Consider the following 25,459-nt stretch of genomic DNA (forward strand, 5'->3'; position numbering starts at 1 on the left):
TCATTTTGTTGCTGTTGAAACTGTGTTGCCCTGGGCTGTGTACCTCGATACTGGAGCTGTGTAGTGTGTAAGACTGACAGGGTATGGTACCTGGGCCCGGGTCGCATTCCTACTGTATAAGACTGACTGGGTCTAGAACCTGGACCCGGGTCGTTTTCCTACTGTATAAGACTGACTGGGTCTAGAACCTGGACCCGGGTCGTTTTCCTACTGTATAAGACTGACTGGGTCTAGAACCTGGACCCGGGTCGTTTTCCTACTGTATGAGATGACAGGGTATGGAACCTGGACCCGGGTCGTTTTCCTACTGTATGAGATGACAGGGTATGGAACCTGGACCCGGGTCGTTTTCCTACTGTATAAGACTGACTGGGTCTAGAACCTGGACCCGGGTCGTTTTCCTACTGTATGAGATAACAGGGTATGGAACCTGGACCCGGGTCGTTTTCCTACTGTATGAGAGACAGGGTATGGAACCTGGACCCGGGACGTTTTCCTACTGTATGAGATGACAGGGTATGGAACCTGGGCCCGGGTCGTTTTCCTACTGTATAAGACTGACTGGGTCTAGAACCTGGACCCGGGTCGTTTTCCTACTGTATGAGATGACAGGGTATGGAACCTGGACCCGGGTCGTTTTCCTACTGTCTTGGGCCTATAAGGGCAGGGATACTCAAATCCTATCCTGGAAACTGCCTGTCTGAAAGTCTCACTGTTTAGATTGTTTACCTTGTCTGATTAAGTTGATTAGGCCTGTCAGCGCATGTTGACTGGTTACATAGCAACAGCTGAATCAAATCACACTCAGAACAGTTATACCCTTAGAGCCAGACCAGTGTGGGATAATGGGATGATATTCCTACTGCAATCTATTGTTGTGATTGGTTTGAGTGGGCTAGGTTGTTCAGCTAGTCTGTGAGACTGTTCATAGTTCATCACCCAGCCTAGTCCTGCTTTATCTGACTTGAAACTTCAACTATGTTGAAAATTAAAGAGCTGTTACTGTAACCACAGGCTGTTCTGTTCTAACCTCTACTGTGCTGCTCTCTGCTGGTAGTAGTGGTTACTGTAGACCTGTCTGTCTCACCATGCTACAGTCCTAGTAGTAGTGGTTACTGTAGACCTGTCTGTCTCACCATGCTACAGTTCTGGTAGTAGTGGTTACTGTAGACCTGTCTGTCTCACCATGCTACAGTCCTGGTAGTAGTGGTTACTGTAGACCTGTCTGTCTCACCATGCTACAGTCCTGGTAGTAGTGGTTACTGTACACCTGTCTGTCTCACCATGCTACAGTCCTGGTAGTAGTGGTTACTGTAGACCTGTCTGTCTCACCATGCTACAGTCCTGGTAGTAGTGGTTACTGTAGACCTGTCTGTCTCACCATGCTACAGTACTGGTAGTAGTGTTTACTGTAGACCTGTCTGTCTCACCATGCTACAGTCCTGGTAGTAGTGGTTACTGTAGACCTGTCTGTCTCACCATGCTACAGTTCTGGTAGTAGTGTTTACTGTAGACCTGTCTGTCTCACCATGCTACAGTCCTGGTAGTAGTGGTTACTGTAGACCTGTCTGTCTCACCATGCTACAGTTCTGGTAGTAGTGGTTACTGTAGACCTGTCTGTCTCACCATGCTACAGTCCTGGTAGTAGTGGTTACTGTAGACCTGTCTGTCTCACCATGCTACAGTTCTGGTAGTAGTGGTTACTGTAGACCTGTCTGTCTCACCATGCTACAGCCCTGGTAGTAGTGGTTACTGTAGACCTGTCTGTCTCACCATGCTACAGTACTGGTAGTAGTGGTTACTGTAGACCTGTCTGTCTGATGCCATGCCACAGCACTTGGCTGGCAAAATTAAGCTTCATTACATATTCACAATGACATCACACCTCCCCAGTGTCCTGGTTACACAGCCCTCACGTGAGAGACAATTAGCTATTCTCGATTTCACCTTTTAAAGTGTCAACAGTTTTACATTTCATGGTAAGTCCAGTGCTTAACTTGGACTGAAATAGGTGGTGGTACTGTTTATATATTTAGGTGCAGGAACTCCACAATACTTTTGACCTGATAAGAGGTTCAGGAACTCCACAATACTTTTGACCTGATAAGAGGTTCAGGAACTCCACAATACTTTTGACCTGATAAGAGGTTCAGGAACTCCACAATACTTTTGACCTGATAAGAGGTTCAGGAACTCCACAATACTTTTGACCTGATAAGAGGTTCAGGAACTCCACAATACTTTTGACCTGATAAGAGGTTCCGGAACTCCACAATACTTTTGACCTGATAAGAGGTTCAGGAACTCCACAATACTTTTGACCTGATAAGAGGTTCCGGAACTCCACAATACTTTTGACCTGATAAGAGGTTCAGGAACTCCACAATACTTTTGACCTGATAAGAGGTTCAGGAACTCCACAATACTTTTGACCTGATAAGAGGTTCAGGAACTCCACAATACTTTTGACCTGATAAGAGGTTTCCAGAACTCCACAATACTTTTGACCTGATAAGAGGTTCCGGAACTCCACAATACTTTTGACCTGATAAGAGGTTCAGGAACTCCACAATACTTTTGACCTGATAAGAGGTTCAGGAACTCCACAATACTTTTGACCTGATAAGAGGTTCAGGAACTCCACAATACTTTTGACCTGATAAGAGGTTCAGGAACTCCACAATACTTTTGACCTGATAAGAGGTTCCGGAACTCCACAATACTTTTGACCTGATAAGAGGTTCAGGAACTCCACAATACTTTTGACCTGATAAGAGGTTCAGGAACTCCACAATACTTTTGACCTGATAAGAGGTTCAGGAACTCCACAATACTTTTGACCTAATAAGAGGTTTCCAGAACTCCACAATACTTTTGACCTGATAAGAGGTTCCGGAACTCCACAATACTTTTGACCTGATAAGAGGTTCAGGAACTCCACAATACTTTTGACCTAATAAGAGGTTTCCAGAACTCCACAATACTTTTGACCTGATAAGAGGTTCCCGGAACTCCACAATACTTTTGACCTGATAAGAGGTTCAGGAACTCCACAATACTTTTGACCTGATAAGAGGTTCAGGAACTCCACAATACTTTTGACCTTATAAGAGGTTTCCGGAACTCCACAATACTTTTGACCTGATAAGAGGTTCAGGAACTCCACAATACTTTTCACCTAATAAGAGGTTTCCGGAACTCCACAATACTTTTGACCTGATAAGAGGTTTACGGAACTCCACAATACTTTTGACCTGATAAGAGGTTCAGGAACTCAGTAGAACATTTGATGTGCTGGCCCGGTACTCAGTTCCTGTGAGCTCCTGCCCAAGTCAAGCACTGGGTAGTCAGGTAAATCAATTAAATTCATCCAGGTAAGTCATACAGTTCAATCTGCAATGACATGAAGAATGAGGCTACACTGTTCCAAGCCAACAGCTGGGTGTTGCTAGTAGGGTGAAAAGTAGGGTGCTATATAGGGAATAGGGTGCCTATTTTTTTCAAACCCCTTGAGAGAATGGGAGAAAGTGGATGGTGGTGGCTATATTCATGTGAAATATGTCCTAGTGACGCTCTAAACAGGACCAAGTCCAGAAAACAAGTCCTTTTATAAACACCTCAATATGATTTAGTAATAAGATGACCTGTTTTTGATCACGACGGCACACAGAGCTTTTGATTTCAGCCATGGGTTAATGTGATCCACGTGTTGTTGTAGAGTCAGTACTTCTAAACATTACACTGGTTCCATCTGACTGGTTACATCTGACTGGTTCCATCTGACTGGTTACATCTGACTGGTTCCATCTGACTGGTTCCATCTGTCTGGTTCCATCTGACTGGTTCCATCTGACTGGTTCCATCTGACTGGTTCCATCTGACTGGTTCCATCTGACTGGTTACATCTGACTGGTTACATCTGACTGGTTACATCTGACTGGTTACATCTGACTGGTTATATCTGACTGGTTATATCTGACTGGTTACATCTGACTGGTTATATCTGACTGGTTACATCTGACTGGTTACATCTGACTGGTTACATCTGACTGGTTACATCTGACTGGTTACATCTGACTGGTTATATCTGACTGGTTACATCTGACTGGTTACATCTGACTGGTTACATCTGACTGGTTACATTTCAGTTTCACAAATATGAAATAAAAGGTATTCAAATGCCCCATCCATCCATCCACCCACCCATCCATTCACCCACCCACCCATCCATCCATCCACCCACCCACCCACCCATCCACCCACCCACCCACCGATCCATCCAGAAGCGGTCTCTTTTTGAGTGGAGGTAATCTGAAATGGCACCCTATTCCCTATATAGTGCACTACTTTTAACCAGAGCCCTATTCCCTATATAGTGCACTACTTTTAACCAGGGCCCTATTCCCTATATAGTGCACTACTTTTAACCAGGGCCCTATTCCCTATATAGTGCACTACTTTTAACCAGGGCCCTATTTCCTATATAGTGCACTACTTTTAACCAGGGCCCATAAGGAATAGGATGCCATTTCAGACGCTTCCAGTGTGATCCCTTCAAGCAGCAAAACAGATGCAAGTATTTTAGTAGGAGGCTAGCGGACCACTATTGGCAGGCTCTTTAGGCAATAATATGACCCTAAGATGAAGTCACAAACATTGCAACTGTAGTCGACTCCCACACGTCAGGCAGGGCAACACAGACAAAGCATTATGCCCAGTGAGTACCAGCTGGTACCATCGTCTCCTCTCCTCGTCCTCTCTACGGACTTCATTTGTTGTGTCGTCTTGAAAACCAGGACATGGAACTATATAATTATAAAGGAAAACAGCAAACTGCAAATATCCTCCTGGGTTGTCTGGTGTTGTTTTTACTTTCTATACTTTGTCCAGCTGAGAAACGTGAGTAGTGATGTTCTATTGGCTGCTTTGGTCAGGTGGTCATCTTGGTGTGTTATGAGAGGGGTTGTGGATTGTGGTTTCTTGTTTAATGGGGGGGATACTGTACTCAAGCACAGTGCAATCTGACCTCTATCAAAAATGGCTTTATACATTGATAAGTACCTCTGTCACTGTTTCACAGGCCTTGAGGCCTGTACGTCATACTGACCATGGGCCTGATTCTGACTTAGGAAGTTATGCCTTTCCTCCACACGCTAGCCGTGCTTAGGTCAGCTGTTGGCTCACCCGCACCCGCCCTCAATTGCTAATAACCCATCCGCAACCGCCCGACTATATGTGATAAAGTGAACATCTGAGACCCGCACCCGCACCCAACCCTAACCCACTAATATACAAAATGTGCTGTAGGCTACAGTCAGAGACAGCAGAAGGATTTTTTTTTAATTAACAGGAGGTGCAGGATATTTTTGTTATTGCCTGATTTAGATATGTTTCTGCTTATAATTTCCAACATTTTGGTAGGCTATTTGTTAGTCAACTTGTCTATAATTAGATGCAGCTTCTCTTCTGTCATTATAAATGGACCTAGAAGATTAAATCAACCCTTGCTCAACAGAATAATGTAATTGATAGATCGATAGAATGCTTCAATATAGTTGACATCCGTAATGTTTTCTCTGTCATCTCTGATTCTTTCTCCAAGACCTTTAGGGATCAGCGATAAAATGCAAGAAAATAGAAATCTGTGAAAACGACCCAACATGTTTCTGATAAGATTTCAGTTTGGCTTAGATGCATATTTTATGTGTTTGAAATAGTATGAGGTTTTATGATGCTGAAAAAGACAGCACCTTCACCTTTAGAGACGGTCCCTATCCACGCTATCAGGTTTTATGATGCTGATAAAGACAGCACCTCTACAGATGGTCCACTACCTGGCCAAAGGTATGTGGACACCCCTTCAAATGACTGTATTTCGGCTATTTCAGCCACACTCGTTGCTGACAGGTGTATAAAATTGAACACACAGCCATGCAATCTCCATAGACAAACACTGTCAGTAGAATGGGCCGTACTGAAGAGCTCAGTGACTTTCAAGGTGGCACCGTCATACAAGCCAGTTCGTCAAGTGTCTGCCCTGCTAGAGCTGTAAGTCTTGTTATTGTGAAGTGGACATTTTTAGAAGCAACAACGGCTCAGCCGGGAAGTGGTAGGCCACACAAGCTGACAGGACATGACTGCCGAGTGCTGAAGCACCGTAGCGAGTAAAAATCATCTGTCCTTGGTTGCAACACTCACAACACTCCCTACCGACTGCATCTGGAAGTAATGTCAGCACAATAACTGTTTGTCGAGAACTTCATGAAAGGGGTTTCCATGGCTGAGCAGCCGCACACAAAACTAAGATAACCATGCGCAATGCCAAACGTCGACTGGAGTGGTGTAAAGCTCGCCACCATTGGACTCTGGAGCAGTAGAAACGCGTTCTCTGGAGTAATGAATCACGCTTCACCATCTGTTAGTCTGATTGACGAATCTGGGTTTGGCGGATGCCAGGAGAACGCTACCTGCCCGAATGCATATATAAATAAATACAATTGTGCCGTCTGGTTTGCTAAATATAAGGAATTTGATGTACAGCATTGACTTTTACTTGAGTCATTTCAAATTAAGGTATCTTTACTTTTACTCAAGTATGACAATTGAGTACTTTTTCCACCTCTGCTGCCGGGCAACAGTCTAAAAATGGCAGCATTGGGACAACCCTGCGGAGAGATTGTTTTCTAAAGTGAAACTCAGACCTGATCCTGGTATTGGGATTTATTGTCAAGAGACCATGGCGGGAAATTCAAAACTGCAAGAATCTAATAATTTCAATTTCTTAAACAATGAACTATTTTTCACCATTTGAAAGATAAACATCTCCTAAATCCAACCACATTGTCCAATTTCAAAGAGGCTTTACGGCGAAAGCATAAAGTTAGGTTATGTTAGGAGAGTACATTGAAAATAGCTGTGTGCAATGTTTTGTCAATTCAAAGACAGGCGTCACCAAAAGCAGATAACCAGCTAAAATTATGCACTAACCTTTGACAATCTTCATCAGATGACACTCCTAGGACATTATGTTATACAATACATGCATTTTTTGTTCCATCAAGTTCATATTTATATCCAAAAACAGCCTTTTACAGTAGCGGTGAAATTCAGCATTTTTTTCCCTCAAATGCTTCCAGTGAATCAGCGTTACAATTTACAAAATTACTATTCGAAAACATTGGTAAATTATAATATTGTCATTCAAAGAATTATAGATTAACATCTCGTAAATGCTACCGCATTGCCAGATTTCAAAATAACTTTACTGGGAAATCACACTTTGCAATAAACGGGGTGCTATGCTAAGAACATGCTAAGAACAATAGGCTAGGATATACAGGTTAGCACCATCTAATATCAATAATACTATTGTAAATAATCGCTTACCTTTGATTATCTTCATCAGAAGGCACTTCCCAGGTCCAGAATCCCAGGTCCACAACAAATGTGGTTTCTTTCGACAAAGTTCATAATTTATGTCCAAATAACTGCAAGTTGTTCCATGTTGTTAGGCGTTCAGTAGGCTCCTCAAAATGTAGGGGGGGGAGTCACGAAGAAAAGTACAAAAGAAAAATCTATTTACATTCGTTCAAACATGTCAAGTGTTGTTTAGCATCAATCTTTAGGGCCATTTTTAACGTGAAACATCAGTAATATTTCAACCCGACCTCTCCTGTGTCTTGAAAAACTTTTTTGAAAAATGTATCGCCTCACATGCACGCGCAGGTGCGCACAATAATGAAGTGACGACATCCCAGGGACGTCAACTTCCCTGCATTCTAATTCGGTCTCTGTTCATCATAGACGCTTCAAACAACTTTATAAAGATCGTTGACATCTAGTGGAAGCCGTAGGAAGTGCAAAATGAATCCTTTGTCACTGTGTGATCTATTAGCAATGACTCGAAAATAGTACAGCCACAAAATTCTCATTTCCTGGTTGTATTTTTCTCAGGTTTTTGCCTGCCATATGAGTTTTGTTATACTTACAGACACCATTCAAACTGTTTTAGAAAATTCAGAGTGTTTTCTGTTAATAATATGCATATCCTAGCTTCTGATTTGGTGTAGGAGGCAGTTAAAAATGGGCACATATTTTTTTCAAAATTCTCAATACTGCCCCCTAGCCCGTAGAGGTTAAGAACTACATAAGAAGCATTAGGCTCTAGGTCTGATATGCGATTTGGAACACCTGAGTGTTCATTACACTGGCGCAGTCGTAGTCTTGACCACGACATATATTCACCGATATCCCCTTATACTTTCAGTTTATTGTTTATTTTTCACCTTTTCAGTCACATTCCTGAAGCTAAAAAAACAAACAAACACTTTGCTCCCTAGTACATATGAAAATGAAAAAGGTTCATGAATGACTTGTTGGAGGTTTACTCTCAAAGTGATTTCTTAAAATAAATAAAACATAGACATCGATGACATGAGCATGTGCCCCCAGACCTCGTGGGTCTCCCACCTTGCGGATAACGCCTACAGGTCCTTTTTATTGTAACGTCATCACCCGTTACTCAGCAACAACCACGTGGCTACGACGGCGTTTATAGAGGAAGCAAATGATGGTACACGAAACAATGGAATTAAATGGAATGATAATGTCGGCTACAGAGGGAAAACAGTATTTGATCCCCTGCTGATTTTGTACGTTTGCCCACTGACAAAGAAATGATTAGTCAATAATTTTAATGGTAGGTTTAATTGAACAGTGAGAGACAGAATAACAACAACAAAAAAATCCAGAAAAACGCATGTCAGAAATGTTATAAATTGATTTGCATTTTAATGTGGGAAATAAGTACTTGACCCCTCTGCAAAACATGACTTAGTACTTGGTGGCAAAACCCTTGTTGGCAATCACAGAGGTCAGACGTGTCTTGCAGTTGGCCACCAGGTTTGCACACATCTCAGGAGGGATTTTGTCCCACTCCTCTTTGCAGATCTTCTCCAAGTCATTAAGGTTTCGAGGTTGACGTTTGGCAACTCAAACCTTCAGCTCCCTCCATAGATTGTCTATGGGATTAAGGTCTGGAGACTGGATAGGCCACTCCAGGACCTTAATGTGCTTCTTCTTGAGCCACTCCTTTGTTGCCTTGGCCGTGTTTTTTGGGTCATTGTCATGCTGGAATAGCCATCCACGACCCATTTTCAATGCCCTGGCTGAGGGAAGGAGGTTCTCACCCAAGATTTGACGGTACATGGCCCCGTCCATCGTCCCTTTGATGCGGTGAAGTTGTCCTGTCCCCTTAGCAGAAAAACACCCCCAAAGCATAATGTTTCCACCTCCATGTTTGACGGTGGGGATGTTGTTCTTGGGGTCATAGGCAGCATTCCTCCTCCTCCAAACACGGCGAGTTGAGTTGATGCCAAAGCGCTCCATTTTGGTCTCATCTGACCACAACACTTTCACCCAGTTGTCCTCTGAATCATTCAGATGTTCATTGGCAAACTTCAGACGGGCATGTATATGTGCTTTCTTGAGCAGGGGGAACTTGCGGGCGCTGCAGGATTTTAGTCCTTCACGGCGTAGTGTGTTACCAATTGTTTTCTTGGTGACTATGGTCCCAACTGCCTTGAGATCATTGACAAGATCTTCCCGTGTAGTTCTGGGCTGATTCCTCACCGTTCTCATGATCATTGCAACTCCACAAGGTGAGATCTTGCATGGAGCCCCAGGCCGAGGGAGATTGACAGTTCTTTTGTGTTTCTTCCATTTGCGAATAATCGCACCAACTGTTGTCACCTTCTCACCAAGCTGCTTGGCGATGGTGTTGTAGCCCATTCCAGCCTCGTGTAGGTCTACAATCTTGTCCCTGACATCCTTGGAGAGCTCTTTGGTCTTGGCCATGGTGGAGAGTTTGGAATCTGATTGATTGATTGCTTCTGTGGACAGGTGTCTTTTATACTGGTAACAAACTGAGATTAGGAGCACTCCCTTTAAGAGTGTGCTCCTAATCTCAGCTCGTTACCTGTATAAAAGACACCTGGGAGCCAGAAATCTTTCTTATTGAGAGGGGGTCAAATACTTATTTCCCTCATTAAAATGCAAATCAATTTATAACATTTTTGACATGCGTTTTTCTGTATTTTTTGTTGTTGTTATTCTGTCTCTCACTGTTCAAATAAACCTACTATTAAAATTATAGACTGATCATTTCTTTGTCAGTGGGCAAACGTACAAAATCAGCAGGGGATCAAATACATTTTTCCCCCACTGTATCTACCAAATGACTGGAACTAACAGTTGAATTGTAGTGTGTTTGTTAGGCCTACTGACTGTCGATACTGATAATGGCTAATATTTAACGTGATAGAAATAGGAGATAGAGAAAGTCGGGGTAGCCTATAATTAAGACATTCGAGAGTGCCCATCCCTACAAGTTAAAAGGTCTTAATATTTAAATGCTGCATAATGGCACAGCATTTCATAAACTTTATTGTGGGAAAGTTGATATGTTGATATGCTTCAGTTTGTTGCCATATGACTGGTTTCACATTTGTCTCTTGTGATTATTAGGTAAAATATATCTAAAACAAGTGTCATTTCTATTTACAATCCCCTTGTTCAAACGGATTACTCATTTACCTAGCTCTTATCAATAGCACACCTCCACCACACCTTCATTAATACAGTGTATCTGTAGACACACCTCCACCACACCTTCATTAATACAGTGTATCTGTAGACACACCTCCACCACACCTTCATTAATACAGTGTATCTGTAGACACACCTCCACCACTCCTTCATTAATACAGTGTATCTGTAGACACACCTCCACCACTCCTTCATTAATACAGTGTATCTGTAGACACACCTTCATTAATACAGTGTATCTGTAGACACACCTCCACCACACCTTCATTAATACAGTGTATCTGTAGACACACCTCCACCACACCTTCATTAATACAGAGTATCTGTAGACACACCTCCACCACTCCTTCATTAATACAGTGTATCTGTAGACACACCTCCACCACTCCTTCATTAATACAGTGTATCTGTAGACACACCTTCATTAATACAGTGTATCTGTAGACACACCTTCATTAATACAGTGTATCTGTAGACACACCTCCACCACACCTTCATTAATACAGTGTATCTGTAGACACACCTTCATTAATACAGTGTATCTGTAGACACACCACCACACGTACAGTTTCTCCTGACCCCTGTATCTGTGTCTGTTATACATCTCCCTCAGTCTGTACAGTTTCTCCTGACCCCTGTATCTGTGTCTGTTTCACATCTCTCTCAGTCTGTACAGTTTCTCCTGACCCCTGTATCTGTGTCTGTTTCACATCTCCCTCAGTCTGTACAGTTTCTCCTGACCCCTGTATCTGTGTCTGTTATCCATCTCTCTCAGTCTGTACAGTTTCTCCTGACCCCTGTATCTGTGTCTGTTATCCATCTCTCTCAGTCTGTACAGTTTCTCCTGACCCCTGTATCTGTGTCTGTTATACATCTCTCTCAGTCTGTACAGTTTCTCCTGACCCCTGTATCTGTGTCTGTTATACATCTCTCTCAGTCTGTACAGTTTCTCCTGACCCCTGTATCTGTGTCTGTTATACATCTCTCTCAGTCTGTACAGTTTCTCCTGACCCCTGTATCTGTGTCTGTTATACATCTCTCTCAGTCTGTACAGTTTCTCCTGACCCCTGTATCTGTGTCTGTTATACATCTCTCTCAGTCTGTACAGTTTCTCCTGACCCCTGTATCTGTGTCTGTTATACATCTCTCTCAGTCTGTACAGTTTCTCCTGACCCCTGTATCTGTGTCTGTTTCACATCTCCCTCAGTCTGTACAGTTTCTCCTGACCCCTGTATCTGTGTCTGTTATACATCTCTCTCAGTCTGTACAGTTTCTCCTGACCCCTGTATCTGTGTCTGTTATACATCTCTCTCAGTCTGTACAGTTTCTCCTGACCCTGTGTCTATAAAAGAGAACAGCACTGTGGACATTCTAGTAGCCAGGATCAACTGTAGTGATGATGTTCAGCTGACCATCACAGAGAACCCTGCGGAGGCTTTCTACCTGCGGGGGACGGACCTCATCGCCAAGAGAGGACTGGACTTTGAGGTGAGAGCTCAAGGACAATGTATCAAGCTGATCTAGGATCAGTTTTGCTTTGTAGAATACAAAGAATACAAGCAGGGGGAGCCTGATTCTGGATCAGAACTCCTACTCTGAGACACTTTATACGTACAGTGTCAGAACTTTAACATTTATAGCATTTTTAACATGTCACAAAGTGCATTTATTTAAAAACTTTATTTTGTTCTTGGACAAGTTCAGGTAGTGTTGTGAGATCTGGCTTGCATGCCAACTGCAAAGTAGTTGACTGGAACGTGGCCATGAACTGATTCAGTTATGGGGTCAAAGGTCATTTTTCCGTTGACAAAAAGGTCAAAAGAAAGGTTGAGGGACTATGCCGATGCATTCTGTCTATGATGTGAAATAACAGCTGCTGCTTTTGTGTTTGTTTCCCAGTCCCTGCCCAGTGTGGATGATGCTCTGTGGGTCCGGGTACGCTGCAACAGAACTGGCTCCAGATCAGTGAGTAGTAGTGATGACATGTCTCATGGTCATGGGGCTGTGAGTCCGGGTACGCTGCAACAGAACTGGCTCCAGATCAGTGAGTAGTAGTGATGACATGTCTCATGGTCATGGGGCTGTGAGTCCGGGTGCGCTGCAACAGAACTGACTCCAGATCAATTAGTTGTAGTGATGACATGTCTCATAGTCATGGGTTATGTCCCAAATTGTACCTTATAGGGCTCTGGTCTAAAGTATATAGGGAATAGGGCTCTGGTCTATAGTAGTACCACTATATAGGGAATAGGGCTCTGGTCTGTAGTAGTACCACTATATAGGGAATAGGACTCTGGTCTATAGTAGTACCACTGTATAGGGAATAGGACTCTGGATTCCTAAGCATCATTTGGCCTCGCTATTTCTGGGCTGTACCTGTCAATGGTCAATATTTCTGCTCTGAAGCTATGGGTGAAGAACTTCAATGTGTAGAATATCAATTTGCTTTCACATCAAATTTTCAACTCTAAAAATAAGTAGGTTCTATAAAGTGTTTTGCTGCTTTCAAATGCAAACTAATAACGATCTACTCTTTTCTAAGGTGAACGTGTCTGTTGAAGTTTTCATTGAAAATGTGAACGATAATCCTCCAAACTTCGCTCAGAGTCATTACGTTCTCCAGGTGAACGAGGTGAGACCATCTTTCATTTACTATATATTTTATAGCATTAGACACTTATATGTGGGCCTAAAAATACAATGGTGACTATGTTATGATGACTATAGTAATAAACTACTTGCACCCTTCATATAATACCACATCAGTTTGTATGAATTAACTTTCCAAATCGGTACATTTCCAAGAAGTAACATTTGTGTAACATAATATGTTGATTCTGGGCCCTCTCTCCCACAGCTGACTCCTGTGAACACCAGTGTTGGTCGGATAGAGGCCACAGACATTGATTCTGAGCCACTGTACTATCGTTTAGAGTCAGCCACGGTAAGACCTTCCCCTCCATCACCAATGAACACCATCACTGATCTGTTGATGCTGCTGTCTTGGTCCAGCTCTTTCCTGAAAATATATTTTTTTTTTTATCTCAACAAGACTAACCTGGTATAAATAAAGGTTCAGTCAAATCATTGCTCAGCAGTTAGGAGATTAAACAGACACGTTTGTCATTGTTGGTGTCACCAGAACAGGTATCTACGACTGGAGAATGCCAACACCCCCAACATACTGGTGCAAAACATCATCGACTATGACTCCGTCCAAAAGATCTCCCTTGTCTTACATGTACAGGTATACTGTTCTTTACATTCTGCCCTACTGTTTATGTCAAATGGGATTTCAAAGTATTCCAGAAATATCCTCGAATCTGTAAAGTATTCAAGAAATATACTAGAATCTGTAAAGGATTCTAGAAATATACTAGAATATGAAAAGTATTCTAGAAATATACTAGAATCTGTAAAGTAATCTAGAAATATACTAGAATTTGTAAAATATTCAATAAATATACTAGAATCTGTAAAGTATTCTAGAAATATACTAGAATCTGTAAAGTATTCTAGAAATATACTAGAATCTGTAAAATAACATAATCCTATAGTAGAGAACCAGGATTTGCTGTCCTCAGCTCAATGCCCCTTGATCTTCCTTGACAATCTATGAATACCATTTCCCAGGACACGTATAACGTTTCTGAGTCTGGCGAGCCTTCGTTCACTGCCGTGGTGACCATCACGGTTAACGTGAAGGACATTGACAACCGTCCACCGTGGTTCCAGCCCTGTGTCAGAACCAACCTGGGGATAGCCAAACTGTGTGTCAGCTCCGGCTACAGGTCAAAGGTCAACCTCACAGAGAAAGAGGTGTGTGTTACAGTATATCTGTGTAACTGAACAGAAAGTGGTATGTGTTACAGTATATCTGTGTAACTGAACAGAAAGAGGTGTGTGTTTCAGTATATCTGTGTAACTTAACAGAGAGAGGTGTGTGTTACAGTATATCTGTGTAACTTAACAGAGATAGGTGTGTGTTGCAGTATATCTGTGTAACTTAACAGAGAGAGGTGTGTGTTACAGTATATCTGTGTAACTGAACAGAGAGAGGTGTGTGTTACAGTATATCTGTGTAACTTAACAGAGAGAGGTGTGTGTTACAGTATATCTGTGTAACTGAACAGAGAGAGGTGTGTGTTACAGTATATCTGTGTAACTTAACAGAGAGAGGTGTGTGTTACAGTATATCTGTGTAACTTAACAGAGAGAGGTGTGTGTTACAGTATATCTGTGTAACTGAACAGAGAGAGGTGTGTGTTACAGTATATCTGTGTAACTTAACAGAGAGAGGTGTGTGTTACAGTATATCTGTGTAACTTAACAGAGAGAGGTGTCTTCTTGTTGTTAAAGTTGACCCGTTCTGCTTCATCAGTCCACATCACACATCTTATAGAAGTGCAACATCCACTTGTAGAGTACTTATAGTGTATTTTAGTAATCGCGGTGAGTTTGATTTAGTGTAGAGTTTGCACTTTTGGGACTATTCAATTGGTTCCATTAAACAGGGCAAACTAAACCAAGTGCAGCTCAAGTATTTCACATACAGTATGTATTTTACCCAGGTCTGTTGTTGTCCACAGGATGGTGCTTTATCTCTGGAGCCTGGTCCGTTATACGCCAAGGATGGAGACAGAAACAGGAGTGAGCTGATCAGCTACAGGATACTTAGAGGTACAACAGATCTTTGATGTTCTCTCCACAGTAATCTAGTTGTGATGTTCTCCCCACAGTAATCTAGTTTTGATGTTCTCTCCACAGTAATCTAGTTGTGATGTTCTCCCCACAGTAATCTAGTTTTGATGTTCTCTCCACAGTAATCTAGTTGTGATGTTCTCCCCACAGTAATCTAGTTTTGATGTCCTCCCCACAGTAATCTAGTTGTGATGTCCTCCCCACAGTAATCTAGTTGTGATGTTCTCCCCACAGTAATCTAGTTTTGATGTTCTCTCCACAGTAATCTAGTTTTGATGTTCTCTCCACAGTAATCTAGTTGTGATGTTCTCTCCACAGTAATCTAGTTTTGATGTTCTCTCCACAGTAATCTAGTTTTGATGTTCTCTCCACAGTAATCTAGTTGTGATGTTCTCTCCACAGTAATCTAGTTTTGATGTTCTCTCCACAGTAATCTAGTTTTGATGTCCTCCCCACAGTAATCTAGTTGTGATGTTCTCTCCACAGTAATCTAGTTTTGATGTTCTCTCCACAGTAATCTAGTTTTGCTGTTCTCTCCACAGTAATCTAGTTTTGCTGTCATCCCCACAGTAATCTAGTTGTGATGTTCTCCCCACAGTAATCTAGTTTTGATGTTCTCCCCACAGTAATCTAGTTGTGATGTCCTCCCCACAGTAATCTAGTTGTGATGTTCTCCCCACAGTAATCTAGTTGTGATGTTCTCCCCACAGTAATCTAGTTGTGATGTTCTCCCCACAGTAATCTCGTTGTGATGTTCTCCCCACAGTAATCTAGTTGTGATGTTCTCCCCACAGTAATCTAGTTGTGATGTCCTCCCCACAGTAATCTAGTTGTGATGTTCTCCCCACAGTAATCTAGTTGTGATGTTCTTCCCACAGTAATCTAGTTGTGATGTTCTCCCCACAGTAATCTAGTTTTGATGTTCTCCCCACAGTAATCTAGTTGTGATGTCCTCCCCACAGTAATCTAGTTGTGATGTTCTCCCCACAGTAATCTAGTTGTGATGTTCTCCCCACAGTAATCTAGTTGTGATATTCTCCCCACAGTAATCTAGTTGTGATGTTCTCCCCACAGCAATCTAGTTGTGATGTTCTCCCCACAGTAATCTAGTTGTGCTGTCATCCCCACAGTAATCTAGTTTTGCTGTCATCCCCACAGTAATCTAGTTTTGCTGTCATCCCCACAGTAATCTAGTTGTGATGTCATCCCCACAGTAATCTAGTTTTGCTGTTCTCTCCACAGTAATCTAGTTGTGATGTCCTCCCCACAGTAATCTAGTTTTGATGTTCTCGCCACAGTAATCTAGTTGTGATGTTCTCCCCACAGTAATCTAGTTGTGATGTTCTCCCCACAGTAATCTAGTTGTGATGTTCTCCCCACAGTAATCTAGTTTTGATGTCATCCCCACAGTAATCTAGTTTTGCTGTCATCCCCACAGTAATCTAGTTGTGATGTCCTCCCCACAGTAATCTAGTTGTGATGTTCTCGCCACAGTAATCTAGTTGTGATGTTCTCCCCACGGTAATCTAGTTGTGATGTTCTCCCCACAGTAATCTAGTTGTGATGTTCTCCCCACAGTAATCTAGTTTTGATGTCATCCCCACAGTAATCTAGTTTTGATGTCATCCCCACAGTAATCTAGTTTTGATGTTCTCTCCACAGTAATCTAGTTGTGATGTTCTCTCCACAGTAATCTAGTTTTGATGTTCTCTCCACAGTAATCTAGTTTTGATGTCCTCCCCACAGTAATCTAGTTGTGATGTTCTCCCCACAGTAATCTAGTTGTGCTGTTCTCTCCACAGTAATCTAGTTTTGATGTTCTCTCCACAGTAATCTAGTTTTGCTGTTATCTCCACAGTAATCTAGTTTTGCTGTCATCCCCACAGTAATCTAGTTGTGATGTTCTCCCCACAGTAATCTAGTTGTGATGTCCTCCCCACAGTAATCTAGTTGTGATGTTCTCCCCACAGTAATCTAGTTGTGATGTTCTCCCCACAGTAATCTCGTTGTGATGTTCTCCCCACAGTAATCTAGTTGTGATGTTCTCCCCACAGTAATCTAGTTGTGATATTCTCCCCACAGTAATCTAGTTGTGATGTTCTCCCCACAGCAATCTAGTTGTGATGTTCTCCCCACAGTAATCTAGTTGTGCTGTCATCCCCACAGTAATCTAGTTTTGCTGTCATCCCCACAGTAATCTAGTTTTGCTGTCATCCCCACAGTAATCTAGTTGTGATGTCATCCCCACAGTAATCTAGTTTTGCTGTTCTCTCCACAGTAATCTAGTTGTGATGTCCTCCCCACAGTAATCTAGTTTTGATGTTCTCGCCACAGTAATCTAGTTGTGATGTTCTCCCCACAGTAATCTAGTTGTGATGTTCTCCCCACAGTAATCTAGTTGTGATGTTCTCCCCACAGTAATCTAGTTTTGATGTCATCCCCACAGTAATCTAGTTTTGCTGTCATCCCCACAGTAATCTAGTTGTGATGTCCTCCCCACAGTAATCTAGTTTTGATGTTCTCGCCACAGTAATCTAGTTGTGATGTTCTCCCCACGGTAATCTAGTTGTGATGTTCTCCCCACAGTAATCTAGTTGTGATGTTCTCCCCACAGTAATCTAGTTTTGATGTCATCCCCACAGTAATCTAGTTTTGATGTCATCCCCACAGTAATCTAGTTTTGATGTTCTCTCCACAGTAATCTAGTTGTGATGTTCTCTCCACAGTAATCTAGTTTTGATGTTCTCTCCACAGTAATCTAGTTTTGATGTCCTCCCCACAGTAATCTAGTTGTGATGTTCTCCCCACAGTAATCTAGTTGTGCTGTTCTCTCCACAGTAATCTAGTTTTGATGTTCTCTCCACAGTAATCTAGTTTTGCTGTTATCTCCACAGTAATCTAGTTTTGCTGTCATCCCCACAGTAATCTAGTTGTGATGTTCTCCCCACAGTAATCTAGTTGTGATGTTCTCCCCACAGTAATCTCGTTGTGATGTTCTCCCCACAGTAATCTAGTTGTGATGTTCTCCCCACAGTAATCTAGTTGTGATGTTCCCCCCACAGTAATCTAGTTGTGATGTTCTCCCCACAGTAATCTAGTTGTGATGTTCCCCCCACAGTAATCTAGTTGTGATGTTCCCCCCACAGTAATCTAGTTGTGATGTTCCCCCCACAGTAATCTAGTTGTGATGTTCTCCCCACGGTAATCTAGTTGTGATGTTCTCCCCACAGTAATCTAGTTGTGATGTTCCCCCCACAGTAATCTAGTTGTGATGTTCCCCCCACAGTAATCTAGTTGTGATGTTCTCTCCACAGTAATCTAGTTTTGATGTTCTCTCCACAGTAATCTAGTTGTGATGTCATCCCCACAGTAATCTAGTTTTGATGTCATTCCCACAGTAATCTAGTTTTGCTGTCATCCCCACAGTAATCTAGTTGTGATGTCCTCCCCACAGTAATCTAGTTTTGATGTTCTCGCCACAGTAATCCAGTTGTGATGTTCTCCCCACAGTAATCTAGTTGTGATGTTCTCCCCACAGTAATCTAGTTGTGATGTTCTCCCCACAGTAATCTAGTTTTGATGTCATCCCCACAGTAATCTAGTTTTGATGTCATCCCCACAGTAATTTAGTTTTGATGTTCTCTCCACAGTAATCTAGTTGTGATGTTCTCCCCACAGTAATCTAGTTTTGATGTTCTCTCCACAGTAATCTAGTTGTGATGTTCTCCCCACAGTAATCTAGTTTTGATGTTCTCTCCACAGTAATCTAGTTGTGATGTTCTCCCCACAGTAATCTAGTTGTGATGTCCTCCCCACAGTAATCTAGTTTTGATGTTCTCTCCACAGTAATCTAGTTTTGATGTTCTCTCCACAGTAATCTAGTTGTGATGTCCTCCCCACAGTAATCTAGTTTTGATGTTCTCTCCACAGTAATCTAGTTGTTATGTTCTCCCCACAGTAATCTAGTTTTGATGTTCTCTCCACAGTAATCTAGTTGTGATGTTCTCCCCACAGTAATCTAGTTGTGATGTTCTCCCCACAGTAATCTAGTTGTGATGTTCTCCCCACAGTAATCTAGTTGTGATGTTCTCTCCACAGTAATCTAGTTGTGATGTCCTCCTCACAGTAATCTAGTTGTGATGTTCTCTCCACAGTAATCTAGTTGTGATGTCCTCCTCACAGTAATCTAGTTTTGATGTTCTCTCCACAGTAATCTAGTTGTGATGTTCTCCCCACAGTAATCTAGTTTTGCTGTCATCCCCACAGTAATCTAGTTGTGATGTCCTCCCCACAGTAATCTAGTTTTGATGTTCTCGCCACAGTAATCTAGTTGTGATGTTCTCCCCACAGTAATCTAGTTGTGATGTTCTCCCCACAGTAATCTAGTTGTGATGTTCTCCCCACAGTAATCTAGCTTTGATGTCATCCCCACAGTAATCTAGTTTTGATGTCATCCCCACAGTAATTGTCACGCCCTGACCGGGTGAACTCAGGTGTTTTGGGTCAGGGTGGTTTATGTTGGGTGGTTTTCCTGTGTTTGTTTTCTGTTTTGCGTTGGAGCCTTGTGTTGGCTCTATTGGGGAGTATTTCTATGTTGGTTTCTGTCTTCCCAATCAGAGACAGCTGTCGCTAGTTGTCTCTGATTGGGATCTCATTTAAGTTCATTTTCCCCCACGCTGTTCGTGGGGAATTGTATTTGCATTGCTATTCGTAGCCTGTGAAGCTGTTCGTTCGTGGTATCGTTTATTGTTTTGCTGGTTCACCGTTCTAATAAAAATGATGATGAACCAAACCTCCGCTGCGCCTTGGTCCCTCTATAACGACGAACGTTACAGAATTCCCCACCGAACCAGGACCAAGCAGCGGGAGGAAAAGGAGCGCGAGAGATGGGCTCGCGAGGGAAAGGAGTTCTGGACCTGGGAGGAGATCATGTCGGGGAAAGGACCCTGGCGGACGGACTCCCAGGTCGAGGCGGAAAAGCCAGCCGGTAGACGGAGTCGCAGGCGGCGGTCGAGGAGGCCCGGAAAACAGCCCCAAGAAAATTTTGGGGGGGGGCTAATGGGGTGGTCCGGTAGGGCAGAGGAAGAGCCCAGACCACTGCTCTCGTGGGGATGACGGCGGAGGAAGAGACGAGGATGAGGCAGTTGATTGAGGACCTGCAGAGGGAAGATCTGGAGGAGGAGCCCTGGTATGCGGAGTTGCGCGCTGTGTCGCCAGTGCGCCCGCACAGCCCAGTGCGTCCGGTGGACAGACCCAGCACATGCCGTGCTAAGATGGGAATCCAGCCGGGACGAGTGGCTAAACCAGCTCCACGCTACAGGTCACCTATACGTGTTCACAGTCCTGTCTGGCCCGTCCCTGCGCCCCGCACCAAGCCCACGGTGCGTGTCCACAGTCCTGTCCGGCCCGTCCCTGCTCCCCGCTCCAGGCCACGGGAAGCGGAGTTGCGCGGTGTGTCGCCAGTGCGCCCGCACAGCCCGGTACGTCCGGTGGACATGCCCAGCACATGCCGTGCTAGGATGGGCATCCAGCCAGGACGAGTGGCTAAACCGGCTCCACGCTTCAGGGCACCAGTACGTGTTCACAGTCCTGTCTGGCCCGTCCCTGCTCCCCGCACCAGGTTAGTGGTGCGTGTCCCCAGTCCTGTCCGGCCCGTTCCTGCTCCCCGCACCAAGTCAGAGGTGCGTGTTCCCAGTCCTGTCCGGCCCGTTCCTGCTCCCCGCACCAGGTTAGTGGTGCGTGTCCCCAGTCCTGTCCGGCCCGTTCCTGCTCCCCGCACCAGGTTAGTGGTGCGTGTCCCCAGTCCTGTCCGGCCCGTCCCTGCTCCCCGCACCAAGTCAGTGGTGCGTGTCCCCAGTCCTGTCCGGCCCGTCCCTGCTCCCCGCACCAGGTTAGTGGTGCGTGTCCCCAGTCCTGTCCGGCCCGTCCCTGCTCCCCGCACCAGGTTAGTGGTGCGTGTCCCCAGTCCTGTCCGGCCCGTCCCTGCTCCCCGCACCAGGTTAGTGGTGCGTGTCCCCAGTCCTGTCCGGCCCGTCCCTGCTCCCCGCACCAGGTTAGTGGTGCGTGTCCCCAGTCCTGTCCGGCCCGTTCCTGCTCCCCGCACCAAGTCAGAGGTGCGTGTTCCCAGTCCTGTCCGGCCCGTTCCTGCTCCCCGCACCAGGTTAGTGGTGCGTGTCCCCAGTCCTGTCCGGCCCGTCCCTGCTCCCCGCACCAAGTCAGTGGTGCGTGTCCCCAGTCCTGTCCGGCCCGTCCCTGCTGCCCGCACCAAACCAGTGGTGCGTGTTCCCAGTCCGGCACGGCCCGGGTCCGGTCCACCGGTGCCCAATCCTGTTCCGGGCGACGGCTCCGCTCCAGAGCCTGGGCATGCCGCTCCACAGTGGTCCAGTCCGGGCCAGAGGGGTAGGGCTAAGGTGGAGGCGGGGGGGAGAACACGCCCGGGGCCAGAGCCTCCACCGAGGGTGAGGCGCCCACCCGGATTCCCCCCCCTAATAGACTTAAGTTTGGTGCGCCGGGAGTACGCACCGTTGAGGGGGGGGTACTGTCACGCCCTGACCGGGTGAACTCAGGTGTTTTGGGTCAGGGTGGTTTATGTTGGGTGGTTTTCCTGTGTTTGTTTTCTGTTTTGCGTTGGAGCCTTGTGTTGGCTCTATTGGGGAGTATTTCTATGTTGGTTTCTGTCTTCCCAATCAGAGACAGCTGTCGCTAGTTGTCTCTGATTGGGATCTCATTTAAGTTCATTTTCCCCCACGCTGTTGGTGGGGAATTGTATTTGCATTGCTATTCGTAGCCTGTGAAGCTGTTCGTTCATGGTATCGTTTATTGTTTTGCTGGTTCACCGTTCTAATAAAAATGATGATGAACCAAACCTCCGCTGCGCCTTGGTCCCTCTATAACGACGAACGTTACAGTAATCTAGTTTTGCTGTCATCCCCACAGTAATCTAGTTGTGATGTTCTCTCCACAGTAATCTAGTTGTGATGTTCTCCCCACAGTAATCTAGTTGTGATGTTCTCCCCACAGTAATCTAGTTTTGATGTTCTCGCCACAGTAATCTAGTTGTGATGTTCTCCCCACAGTAATCTAGTTTTGATGTCATTCCCACAGTAATCTAGTTTTGATGTTCTCTCCACAGTAATCTAGTTGTGATGTCCTCCCCACAGTAATCTAGTTTTGATGTTCTCTCCACAGTAATCTAGTTTTGATGTTCTCCCCACAGTAATCTAGTTTTGATGTCATTCCCACAGTAATCTAGTTTTGATGTTCTCTCCACAGTAATCTAGTTGTGATGTTCTCCCCACAGTAATCTAGTTTTGATGTCATTCCCACAGTAATCTAGTTTTGATGTTCTCTCCACAGTAATCTAGTTGTGATGTTCTCCCCACAGTAATCTAGTTTTGATGTTCTCGCCACAGTAATCTAGTTGTGATGTTCTCCCCACAGTAATCTAGTTGTGATGTTCTCCCCACAGTAATCTAGTTGTGATGTTCTCCCCACAGTAATCTAGTTTTGATGTCATCCCCACAGTAATCTAGTTTTGATGTCATCCCCACAGTAATCTAGTTTTGATGTCATCCCCACAGTAATCTAGTTTTGATGTTCTCTCCACAGTAATCTAGTTTTGATGTTCTCTCCACAGTAATCTAGTTTTGATGTTCTCTCCACAGTAATCTAGTTGTGATGTTCTCTCCACAGTAATCTAGTTGTGATGTTCTCCCCACAGTAATCTAGTTGTGATGTTCTCCCCACAGTAATCTAGTTTTGATGTTCTCTCCACAGTAATCTAGTTGTGATGTCCTCCCCACAGTAATCTAGTTTTGATGTTCTCTCCACAGTAATCTAGTTGTGATGTTCTCCCCACAGTAATCTAGTTTTGATGTCATTCCCACAGTAATCTAGTTTTGATGTTCTCTCCACAGTAATCTAGTTGTGATGTTCTCCCCACAGTAATCTAGTTTTGATGTCATTCCCACAGTAATCTAGTTTTGATGTTCTCTCCACAGTAATCTAGTTGTGATGTTCTCCCCACAGTAATCTAGTTTTGATGTTCTCGCCACAGTAATCTAGTTGTGATGTTCTCCCCACAGTAATCTAGTTGTGATGTTCTCCCCACAGTAATCTAGTTGTGATGTTCTCCCCACAGTAATCTAGTTTTGATGTCATCCCCACAGTAATCTAGTTTTGATGTCATCCCCACAGTAATCTAGTTTTGATGTCATCCCCACAGTAATCTAGTTTTGATGTTCTCTCCACAGTAATCTAGTTTTGATGTTCTCTCCACAGTAATCTAGTTTTGATGTTCTCTCTACAGTAATCTAGTTGTGATGTTCTCCCCACAGTAATCTAGTTGTGATGTTCTCCCCACAGTAATCTAGTTTTGATGTTCTCTCCACAGTAATCTAGTTGTGATGTCCTCCCCACAGTAATCTAGTTTTGATGTTCTCTCCACAGTAATCTAGTTGTGATGTCCTCCCCACAGTAATCTAGTTTTGATGTTCTCTCCACAGTAATCTAGTTGTGATGTTCTCCCCACAGTAATCTAGTTTTGATGTTCTCTCCACAGTAATCTAGTTGTGATGTTCTCCCCACAGTAATCTAGTTTTGATGTTCTCTCCACAGTAATCTAGTTGTGATGTCATCCCCACAGTAATCTAGTTTTGATGTTCTCTCCACAGTAATCTAGTTTTGATGTTCTCTCCACAGTAATCTAGTTGTGATGTTCTCTCCACAATAATCTAGTTTTGATCTTCTCTCCACAGTAATCTAGTTGTGATGTTCTCCCCACAGTAATCTAGTTTTGATGTTCTCTCCACAGTAATCTAGTTGTGATGTTCTCCCCACAGTAATCTAGTTTTGATGTTCTCTCCACAGTAATCTAGTTGTGATGTTCTCCCCACAGTAATCTAGTTTTGATGTTCTCTCCACAGTAATCTAGTTGTGATGTCCTCCCCACAGTAATCTAGTTGTGATGTTCTCCCCACAGTAATCTAGTTTTGATGTTCTCTCCACAGTAATCTAGTTTTGATGTTCTCTCCACAGTAATCTAGTTGTGCTGTTCTCTCCACAGTAATCTAGTTGTGCTGTTCTCCCCACAGTAATCTAGTTTTGCTGTCATCCCCACAGTAATCTAGTTTTGCTGTCATCCCCACAGTAATCTAGTTTTGATGTTCTCTCCACAGTAATCTAGTTTTGCTGTCATCCCCACAGTAATCTAGTTGTGCTGTCATCCCCACAGTAATCTAGTTGTGCTGTCATCCCCACAGTAATCTAGTTTTGATGTTCTCTCCACAGTAATCTAGTTTTGCTGTCATCCCCACAGTAATCTAGTTGTGCTGTCATCCCCACAGTAATCTAGTTGTGCTGTCATCCCCACAGTAATCTAGTTTTGCTGTTCTCCCCACAGTAATCTAGTTTTGCTGTCATCCCCACAGTAATCTAGTTTTGCTGTCATCCCCACAGTAATCTAGTTGTGCTGTCATCCCCACAGTAATCTAGTTTTGATGTTCTCTCCACAGTAATCTAGTTGTGCTGTCATCCCCACAGTAATCTAGTTGTGCTGTCATCCCCACAGTAATCTAGTTGTGCTGTCATCCCCACAGTAATCTAGTTTTGATGTTCTCTCCACAGTAATCTAGTTTTGCTGTCATCCCCACAGTAATCTAGTTGTGCTGTCATCCCCACAGTAATCTAGTTGTGCTGTCATCCCCACAGTAATCTAGTTTTGCTGTCATCCCCACATTAATCTAGTTTTGCTGTCATCCCCACAGTAATCTAGTTTTGCTGTCATCCCCACATTAATCTAGTTGTGCTGTCATCCCCACAGTAATCTAGTTTTGATGTTCTCTCCACAGTAATCTGTTTTTGCTGTCATCCCCACAGTAATCTAGTTTTGCTGTCATCCCCACAGTAATCTAGTTTTGCTGTCATCCCCACAGTAATCTAGTTTTGCTGTCATCCCCACAGTAATCTAGTTTTGCTGTCATCCCCACAGTAATCTAGTTTTGCTGTCATCCCCACAGTAATCTAGTTTTGCTGTCATCCCCACAGTAATCTAGTTTTGCTGTCATCTCCACAGTAATCTAGTTTTGCTGTCATCCCCACAGTAATCTAGTTTTGATGTTCTCTCCACAGTAATTTAGTTTTGATGTTCTCCCCA

General features: G+C 43.8%; 1 protein-coding gene across 1 annotated transcript in view; it reads left to right on the top strand.

Annotated features, from left to right (window-relative positions):
• Positions 1-4,648: 4,648 nt before the first annotated feature.
• LOC115202548 (cadherin-related family member 5) overlaps positions 4,649-25,459 on the top strand; it is a 32,248-nt gene continuing 11,437 nt past the window's right edge. Inside the window, exons 1-8 of the mRNA XM_029766672.1 lie at positions 4,649-4,899; positions 11,921-12,093; positions 12,505-12,570; positions 13,148-13,237; positions 13,463-13,549; positions 13,748-13,852; positions 14,239-14,424; positions 15,195-15,285. Coding sequence (XP_029622532.1) covers positions 4,800-4,899; positions 11,921-12,093; positions 12,505-12,570; positions 13,148-13,237; positions 13,463-13,549; positions 13,748-13,852; positions 14,239-14,424; positions 15,195-15,285 — 898 coding nt within the window. The 5' untranslated portion in view covers positions 4,649-4,799. The remainder of the gene's footprint in view (positions 4,900-11,920; positions 12,094-12,504; positions 12,571-13,147; positions 13,238-13,462; positions 13,550-13,747; positions 13,853-14,238; positions 14,425-15,194; positions 15,286-25,459) is intronic.

Source organism: Salmo trutta, chromosome 12 (assembly GCF_901001165.1).
Source record: "Salmo trutta chromosome 12, fSalTru1.1, whole genome shotgun sequence".
In the NCBI taxonomy this organism is placed as follows: Eukaryota; Metazoa; Chordata; class Actinopteri; order Salmoniformes; family Salmonidae; genus Salmo; species Salmo trutta.